At 52.9% G+C, this 9,881-nt stretch overlaps 1 protein-coding gene across 4 annotated transcripts in view; it reads right to left on the reverse strand.

Annotated features, from left to right (window-relative positions):
- VASH2 (vasohibin 2) overlaps positions 1 to 8,456 on the reverse strand; it is a 34,797-nt gene extending 26,341 nt beyond the window's left edge. For 2 of the 4 annotated variants that reach the window (XM_008145977.3, XM_008145976.3), the window contains exon 1: positions 8,181 to 8,456. In XM_008145977.3, coding sequence (XP_008144199.1) covers positions 8,181 to 8,456 — 276 coding nt within the window. The remainder of the gene's footprint in view (positions 1 to 8,180) is intronic. The other 2 variants (XM_054712107.1, XM_028152217.2) reach the window with 1 other exon arrangement.
- Positions 8,457 to 9,881: the final 1,425 nt, after the last annotated feature.

A 9,881-nucleotide genomic window follows, 5' to 3' on the forward strand; every position in this document is an offset into this window, starting at 1 on the left:
GGGGGCAGAGGCAATCGGCCCACGTGGGCCTGAGCCCCCTGCAGTGCGTTGTCAGGAAGGAGATGAGGCTCCTGCAGGCCTAAGTGCTTAGGAAGGAGCAGAAAGGGCCTCAGGACAGATTAGTTCCATCCTGGGAGAAAACAGGGAAAGGGAGGTCCTGGGGATTTAGGGCTTAGCTGATGGACAGTGAAGCTGCTGGTCAAATGACTTGGGGACAGTGCTGGGCACCAGAGCTCTCCCAGCTCCCTGGGTTCAGGCCCCACAGTGAAGCTGGAGGGCATGCTGGCCCTGGGCCTGAGGAGGGTGGGTGAAGGAGGGGGAATGGAGAGGGTTGCTCATACTTCTATACCCTGGGCTGCATTTACTTATAATGCTACTTGACATTCTTTTCCTCTCTGCGCCTCTATTCTCTCTTGGCTTTGAGACTTCCTGCTTCACAGCAACTGCCCCTTCAACAGAAAAGAAACTAGTCACACTTCCTACTTCACAGCCAAGGTGCTGTGTGTGTGTGAATGTAAGAGTGTGTGCACACACAGCTGTTCTGTGAACTACATTTTGATTACAACTTATCAACTCAAATCACATTCTTGTCTTGGAGAGTCATTTTTGGGAGCAAATTGGAACATTTGCTCACATGCCCCCCCCTCCCTCACACACACACACACACACACACACACACACACAGTCAAAAAATGAAGTGTAGCTGTGGCCTGTGTCGCTCAGTTGGTTGAACATCATCCCATGCACTGAGAGATCGCTGGTTTGATTCCCGATCAGGGCACATGCCTGCTTTGTGGGCTCAATCCCCAATAGAGGGCATGCAGAAGGCAACCAATCAATGTTTCTCTCTCATCGATGTTTCTCTCTCTCCCCCTCACCCTTTCTCTCTCTTTAAAATCAATAAAAACATATTTTTTTAAAAAAATGAAGTGTACCTTTGTGTTTTCTGCCTTAACAAACACCAAGAAGTATATGGCTTGTCTTTATTTTTTTTGTGCAGTAACATCCATTCATCTACCCAAATTGGGAAATCAGTGTAAGAACGTGCCAGAAATTTCGCAGAGAAGCAGAGAGAGAATGGGAGATGTGCACAAACATCTCTTTAGTACTTGTTGTGTTCCCAGCTCTAGAGCAGGTACCAAGGGGGAGGGGCACAGGGAGAAAGGGAGGCGGGATGACAGTTTATTAAGTCATGAGCACGCTTCCACACAGAAGAGTACCTATTTAATAGAAAAGCTGGTAAGCACAGGGAAATGCCCCATAGAAGCCCGGGCCACCTAAGGGATCCCCAGAGGGGCATCCGTTGACCACAGCCCTGAGGTGGCCAGAGTGACTGGGTTCTGAGTCAGCCGGCCGTGGGGGCCAAACACCAAATTATTTCAACTCCAGCAAAGCCAACAGACCCCACAAGAGCCGGATGATGGGGTGGGAGTCAGGCGGCAGCTGGTCCTCAGAATAGCAGCTCAGTGGCGCCCAAAGGTTTTTAAGAACAGCTGCCTGGTTACCTCAGCCCCTGCTGAGAGCGAGTGGCCACATTCCCCAAACCCCAGAGGAGCAGAGCTGTGGCAGGGAGAGGGGCTAAGCCTGCTGAGGGGATGATGTCATCTGGCTACAACTCTGATATCTGGGAGAGCTGACTGGGACTCAGCTCCCAACCAGCCCCTCAGGCTGCCAATGCCTCCACAGGACGATGCACTATTAACCAGGTGGGCTCCTTCAGTTGTGATGACGCGTCCATCACAACAAGGTTGGAGTCCCTGCTCTGTCACCTGCTGGCTGTGGACCCTGGTCAAGCTACATGACCTCTCTAAGCCTCTGTCACCTTCCTGATAAAATAGGAGAATATCACCTACTCCGAACCTTCTGGGCTGGTTATGAGGATTCTATAGCCTACGTATAAAATGTGCACCTCGGAGCTTGGCACTTGGTGCTAAGTGTTAGCTGTGTTATTATCGTCTGAAGTGTGCCTTCAGGGGTTGGCAACGAGGAAGCCTGAAATGTCTTCACTTTTCAGGAAAACAGAATCAGCAGCGCTTGAGTCCCTGGACACTCAGGAGCGTTACTGAGATGCCTTCTCACCCTAAGAGGATGAAACTATCCACTTCCCTCTGGGACCATGAGTTAACCTCCTTAATTCATGAAGTGTTCACGCAAAGTGATAAGAAAACTTTGGGGCCTCAAGAAAAAAAAAAAAAAAAACTGGCCCAGCTGGCATGGCTCAGTGGTTGAATGTCGACCAAGAACCAGGAGATCACGGTTCGATTCCTGGTCAGGGCCCAGGTTGCAGGCCCAATCCCCAGTGTTGGGTGCACAGGAGGCAGCAGATCAGTGATTCTCACTCATCATTAATATATATCTCTCTCTCTTCCTCCTCCTCTCCCTTCCTCTCTGAAATCAATAAAAATAATAAATAAATAAATAAACCTGTCCTTTTTTTTTTTTTTAATGACCCCAAAAGGTGGAAGCAAACCAGGTGAATGAATAAACAAAATGGGGCATGTACACACAATGGGATATTATTCAGCAATAAAAAGAAAGGCCATTCTGGCACATGCTACAACAGGGATAAACCTTGAGGACCTCACGCTAAGTGAAATAAGCCAGGCACGAATATTGGTACAATTCCTTTATATGAGTTCCTAGACTTGCCAAGGTCATAGAGACAGAAAGAAGAAGGGTGGTTGCCAGGGGCTAGGGTGGGAGGGAGGAAGAGGGGTACAGAGTTTAAGGGGTACAGAGTTGCAGCTGGGGAAGAAGAAAAGGTTTTGGAGATGAACGGTGGTGATGTTACACGCACAACAATGCACAGAACCGAACACTTAAATGGTAAACTATACGTTATGTATATTTTACCACAATTTTTAAATGGCCGTGAAAAAAACAATTCACACACACAAAAAAAGAAATGCAAATAGTGGGTAAATATTTGAAAAAAAAAAAGTTCAAACTCACTAATAATGTAAGAAATGCACATTAAAGCCAGTGCAGAATGTCATTGTCACCTCTCCATTTAGCAGGGATGCCCTGAAACGTGGACACTCAAGGCTGACGAGGATGCTCCCATACAGCGGATGGGAGTGTAAATTGGTACAACCTTTTACAAAAAGCCCAGGGCACACTCCTTTTGTTTTCTCCATGACGGGGGACCTGAGAGTCTCTTCTCCTGTCATTTTCCTGCCCTATTTCACCTGAAATGCCAGCCTAGATTTCCCATGGCCCCTCCCCTCAAGGTTCCCACCTCCTGCCACCTGCATCCAGCCCCCTCAAGCCACATCCCTGCTGATGGAGGCAGAATCTAGAGGGCACAAATCAAAATGACACTTTCCATACTGTGCCTGTGGTCAGGGGTCGGGGAGTGGGAGGAGGAAGTGGGGTGGACAGGAAAATGGTTGCTCAAGAAGAATGATGAAACAAACCACAGGCAAGGTTTTTATGGACAGACTCAATTTCACTCCATTCTTGCCAAATTCAATGACCTGTCAGAAGAATGCAAGGAGCCCAGCCGGTATGGGTCAGTGGTTGAGCGTCAACCTGTGAACCAGGAGGTCATGGTTCGATTCCCTCTTAGGGCACATGCCCATGTTGTGGGCTCAGTCCCTGGCAGGGGGCGCACAGGAGGCAACCGATCAATGATTCTCTCTCATCATTGATGTTTCTATCTCTCTTTCCCTCTCCCTTCCTCTCTGAAATCAATAAAAATATACTTTTAAAAAAAGAAGGAGGAGGCAAGGAGAAGGGATGTGGATGGACACAAGTGCATATCATCACCATGTGGGAGAGAAGGGGGAGCTAGAAGAGGAGCCAGGGAGGCAGCTAGACCTCCAGGCACCAGGGATCTTTAACAAGAGAGAACAAGGACAAAGTGAAGCCTTTTGCTGTCCCTGCTCTGAAAAGTACCCTTGGCAGGCACCAGGCAGAAGAGTCTCCTGGAGGAGAGCAAGGAACATCGCTCATGAGCCCAAGATGGGCCCCAGACCCCTGCATCAGCAGCGGCCAGGAATCTGTTGGTGGTAGCCTGCCATGGAGGCCTAAGGGCCACAACCTTGGGCTGAGCAGGAAAGACCAGTGGATGGTTCTGGATGCAGAACAAGGGAGGGAGGGAGCTGCCCCAGTGAACCAGCAGGGGGCAGGAGTGGAGCCCTATGATTGCAGCCAAGTCTCACCTCACAGCATTCACCTCTTCACTCAGGCAAAGCTGAGTCCTCTAAATGTGAATAACTTTCCAATTTGGGATCAACGTGAGAATGAGGCACAAGAATGTGGGTTCTGCAAGAAACAGCCCAGCTGTTTTGTTTTTTCTTTCTGGGCCAGCTCCCTCTCTGCCCCTGGCTTCCCGTCCTCTATCAGCCTCCACCTGGCTGGAGCTACTTTCTTGCACTATCCCTAAAAAACCCGGGCCTTCACCTACACAGTTGTTAACTCCAGATTAGCAACCAGCAGAGGAGGGGTCTTCGGTAGAAAATTTAGAAGATCTCAGAGCAGGTGAGCTCCTCCACACCCCAGGAAGGGGTACCTGCACCTTCGGGGAGAACTTACCATGGCTGCTACCAGAATGCCCTGCAGTCAAAGGAAGTGACATCCAGTCCCCCTCTTAGGCCTCTCACACCTTCCCTCCGCCCACTTCTTTGCCAAATTCAATTGCCAAAAAAAACACACACATTCAATTGCCAGAAAACATAATCTCCGATCCTTCCACCCCTTCCTCCTCTTCTCTACAAATTCCTCAGTAAAGCCTTGATTTGGTTGAAGGAGCAAAGGACTTGGCCCCAGAGGGAAACGTCCGCCAATCTGAGTGCAGGAATAGCCCTTGAAGCCAAGAGGAGAGGCACCTAGAAACAGGAGCTTTTGAAACGGTCCCCATCTCAAAGCCTGTGAGGAGTCAAGGTTTGGGGAATGTCGGGACCAGGGAGAGGGAGGATCCCATGATGGGGTAGGGGGTGGAGAACCAACGATTATGACACAATGTAAGAGAGAGAAATGTTAAGTTCTTTACTTAGGTTCAAAAAGCCAATGCCCACGTTCGGGCTGGGGTTGTCCTGGCTTGGCAGGAGTTCGCATGTGACCTTTGAGTTGCTACGAAAGTACAATGTGGCCCTGGCCAGGTGGCTCCCCTGGTGGGAGCATCGCCCATACACCAAAAAAGGTTGTGGGTTCAATTCCTGGTCAGGGCACATACCTAGGTTGAGGATTCAATCCCTGTCAGGGCCCATGAGTCTCCTCTCTTTCTCTCTCTCCCCGTCCCTTCCTCTCTCTCTAAAATCCATAAAAACATATCCTCTGGTGAGGATTAAAAAAAATAAAAGTAGCCCTAACCAGTTTGGCTCAGTGGCTAGAGCGTCAGCCTGAGGACTCAAGGGTTCCAGGTTCGATTCTGGTCAAAGGCATGTACCTTGGTTGTGGGCACAACCCCAGTGGGGGGTGTGCAGGAGACAGCTGATTGATGTTTCTCCCTCATTGATGTTTCTAACTTTCTATCCCTCTCCCTTCCTCTCTGTAAAAAATCAATAAAGTATATTTAAAAAAATAAAAATAAAAGTACAATATGGCCACTCTATTAAAAAAAAGAGAGAGAGAGAGACCACTCCGATGTTAATCCTCACCAGAGGATATTTTTTCCATTGATTTTTAGAGAGTGGAAGGGAGAGGATGAGGGGGGTGGGGAGATAGAGAGGAAAACATTGGTTGCTTCCCATACACGTAGATCAAACCCACAACCCTTCGGTGCACTGCCTGATGCTCTAACCACTGAACAACCCGGCCAGGGCAGGGACCACTCTTTTTAAGAACACAGCATTCAGCCATAGTATTGGAGGTCTCTGGAAGTAGCGATCTATGTTCTAAGCTGCTCAGACAACATTTAGAATATTATTGTGTTTCATATGTGCTTATTTATTGATTTCAATCTAGCCATTGTCCTAGAAAGAAGATGAGAAGAGTGAATTGATCTGGGAACTCTAACAAATAAGAAAAGGTGAGCCCTAGACGGTTTTGCTCAGTGGATAGAGCGTCAGCCTGTGGACTGAAGGGTCAAGGGCACATGCCCAGGTTGCGGGCTCGATCCCCAGTAGGCGGCATGCAGGAGGCAGCCAATCAATGATTCTCTCTCATCATTGATGTTTCTATCTCTCTCTCCCTCTCCCTTCCTCTCTGAAATCAATAAAAATATACATTTTTTTAAAAAAAAGAAAAGGTGAAAGGAGCTACCTGTGGACAAAGGAGACTAAAGGAAGGTGCAGACTGACGGATGTCACAGTTCTGAGGACTCGTAATTCCGTGCACCTCTGATGTCACACAGGTCAGCATTAGAACCTGGAGGCTCATGGGTCATACATAACATTATGGGATTTGAGTTGGAAAGAACTTCACTTGAAGTCTGGCCTACTCCCATTGGATAGATGAGAAAAACTGAGATCAGAGATTTTAAGTAAGCTAGAGGTGGCACAGCTAGGACTGGAATTCAGTCCCTTCCTTACTCTAAGAGCCCCGTCCAGTGACACTCTAGGGATCTGCGAGTAGCAAAGGAAGTTGGCATGTGCTACTCCGGCTCAAAGGGCAACACAAGAATCAGTGGTAACATGTGACGAAGGGGAGAGGAGGAGGAGGACTTCTGTTCAGTCTCAGGAAAGATCTTCCCACCAATCTAACCTGGCCAGGCCTGGAATCAGCTGCCTTGGGGAGGCCATGAGCCCCCGGTTCTCAGGAGGTCTTCAGAACGCGGCAGGGAGACCGGTCTCCACCAATACTAACATCCCCTGATTCCCATCGAGAAAGGGGGGTCACCGCACACCAAATTGGGAGCAGGATGAAGCCCCAATTAGAAACGGGGTTGCTGCTGAGGGTGCTGAATGAGAAAGGCAGCATGGGACGGCAGGAGCAGGCCTCTATGGCCTGTGGCCGCCTCTCCTCCAGGTTTATGGGCTCCCAGCTCGCCCTTCAGTAAAGAAGGCTCACTTAAGTAAGGACGAAGCCGGAACCACAAGCCTGGATCAACGTTGTTCTCATGCTCAAGGAGGACTCAGCAAGGGTAGTCACGGCTGACAGGACTCTCCTTGGGCACAATGAAGAGCTCGCTCCTTGACCGGCCGAGTACTGAAACACTGTCACCGACTGCAACAGGGAGCTTACCGGCTGGGCCACTTCTCCCAAGGGCACACACAGCTTACTGGCCTGTAGGGCTCAGATGCTCAGGTCACCAGATGCTCCAGGCTGGAGACGCCACCAGATGGCCTTCCAGGTCTCAGGTCTGGCATTCCTAGACTTGCCCAGGAATCTTCTCAGCCATGCCAGTGTCCCCAGGGTGCCAGGGAAACCATCTGCCATGCTACATCCTCCCCCCCCAGGCTCTGGCAGCATGTCTCCCCCGGTTTGCATTTTACGTTTCATACAGCGACCACTGCACATCTCCCTCCCCTCCGTTCTTGCTAAGTGATCCTTGGCCACCAAACCCCATCGGCTCACTGGCTTCTCTCCAAGGTAAAAAGAGTTCTACTCCTGAGCCTCCTTCTCAATCCAGGGAGACTAATCCATCATGTTGACTGGAACGTCCCCTTTAAGCCATGGCCAAAACTTTTTTTTTTTTTTCTTGGAGCCCAGATAAGCTGGGGAAAAGAGATAGTTCACTGTTTTTGCAAGTTTCAGAGGTGAAAGTCACTGTCATAAAAAAAAAAAAAAAATTTGGCAAAAAGTCTAGAAATGATTCACGCTGAGAAGTCTGACTGGTTGAGTCAAATTCATTCACAGCCTAATAAATCATTTGCAAGGGGGGGGGGGACTCCAAAGGGGAAATGCGGGGTGGGATCCCTAGGGGACCTATGCATTCTTGGCATCGCTGCTGCTACACAGCGGCTACAGCTCTTGCTGAAAGAGGATGGACATTGGGGTGAGTAAATAAATAATAGAGTTTGGACAGAGATTCAAAGAAACCTTGGCACAACAGACCATACAGTCCCAGGACGGCCAGCCACCACCTCCCCCTCCCCCATTTCTAAGGCTTCCAAGACAAACATCTCAATTAAGCAAAGGGGCGGGGAGGGGGGGAGAGGGGGTTGTGGGGAAGACTGGAGAGGGTTAGGGTGCTCGTAGCAGAACCAGGAACGTGGATGGTGCCTCTTATTTGCCCTCTGCAGGCTGAAAGGGTCCCCTCACCGCCCACCCCACCCCCCTCCTTGGAAGCCACTGACCTTTGCCAAGAAGGCGGCGTTCCTGATGGCGCCCACCATTTCTCCCCCTTTGGGGTGCACCTTGGCCACGTGCATCCACATGCGCTCCCAGGTGTGGCTGTCGATGGGGAAGCCGCTCTTGTTAACGTGAAAGAGCACCCCGCCGTCTTTGTCCTCCTCCTCGGAGCCCCCGCTGGTGGCGAGGCTCACGGGCCGCGCGTGGCTGCTCCGGGACCGGGTGCCTTTGGCGCCTTTGGGGTGGGGGCAGCGGCGAGTGTCAGCCGCGGAGCCGGTCATGGTGGGGCCGGGGCCGGGGCCGGGAGGGCGGGGCGGGGGGTCGCGCGACGTCGGCGGCGGCGGCGGCGGGGGGCGTGTGCGCGCGGGCGCGCGCGGGGATCAGTGCCCCGCGGGGGCCGCCTCCTCCATGCCTCGCGCTGCCTCTGGACGCGCCGCTCACGGGCCGAGCCTGCAGTCAGCGGGGACACAGCACGCGCCGCGGTAAGTGGACACCCCGAGAAACCGTGCCCAGCGGCGGTGGGGCCTCGGACTGTCCCCGCGTCACTCCCGCCCCTCCACCCCCCGCGCTGACAGACCCTCCACAGATTTGAAAACGAGCGTCCAGCCCTGCCATTACCTCAAAAGGCGACTGGAATTTTGGCACGAAGCTTCACGCACACCTAAACACCGGGAGGGCAGGAAAGAGGCGTGGGGTGGGGGGGGTGCGGAGTGGACCGGGGTAGCGGGGAGAAAGGCAGCTCGTGCAGCGTCAAGGAACAGGGGGTCCCAGCACGGCTGCACACAGTGCTGGGCCGCCAGATGTGGCCGAGCGCCGAGCAAACCAGGAGCGCGCCCGCACGTGAGCGCCCGGGGCCGGCGCGAGGGCGGCAGCGGCCGCTCGGGCTTGCAAAGGCGGCCGCGTTTCTTCCAGGAAGCCCTCCCGGAGCCCCCAGGTTCCCCGGGGGACCGGCTGCAAGCGGGACGCGGGAAGGGCGCCGCCGCAGCAGCAGCGGGACCTCACCTCCGGACGCTCGGCCTCATTGCTGCGGCGCAACTCCAGGCGGCGGGGGCGGCGGAGGCGGAGGCTGCGGCTGCTGCTGCTGCTGCTGCTGGGCCTGGGCCTGGGCCTGGGGCTGGGGCTGGGGCTGGGGCTGCTGCGGCTGCGGCGGCCGGCCCCTCATTCCAAGTCCCATTCTCGAATGTTATTCTGTGACATATAACCGAGTCACCCGGGCGGCCGCCGATGTTCCGAATGCGTCCATTGGCCACCGCAACAAAGAGGGGCGGGTCCCGGGCTCGGAACTCTACAACCCGGAGTTTCGCGACGCTCCCATTGGCTCCGAGGTTCCCGGGCCTGGGGGGTAGGGGGTGGGGATAGGGGGGGACGGAGGAGGGGGAGCTGCACGGCCACGCGAAATTGCGATCGCTGTCGTGTCCTGGGGCTGGAGCGTCTGTCTAAGAGACTGGAGACCGAGTTCCCCCGGGGCTCGTGGCACTGCGAGGGTTTGCAGCTGTGGGAAGCGGCGGAGAAGTCACCTGAGAAGTGACCCAGGCTTCTCAGAGCATCATTCCCTGAGGAAGGCTGGACACAGCCACCTGCCTCGGTCAGGGGGGGGTTCAGGCAGGGGCTGTACAGGAAGGTACAAAGCAATCTCTTTTTTAACCCCACAGGGCAAATTACCCCCAAACTAACAAGGGAAGACAGTCGTGTACTCTCTGACGTTA

Source organism: Eptesicus fuscus, chromosome 22 (assembly GCF_027574615.1).
Source record: "Eptesicus fuscus isolate TK198812 chromosome 22, DD_ASM_mEF_20220401, whole genome shotgun sequence".
In the NCBI taxonomy this organism is placed as follows: Eukaryota; Metazoa; Chordata; class Mammalia; order Chiroptera; family Vespertilionidae; genus Eptesicus; species Eptesicus fuscus.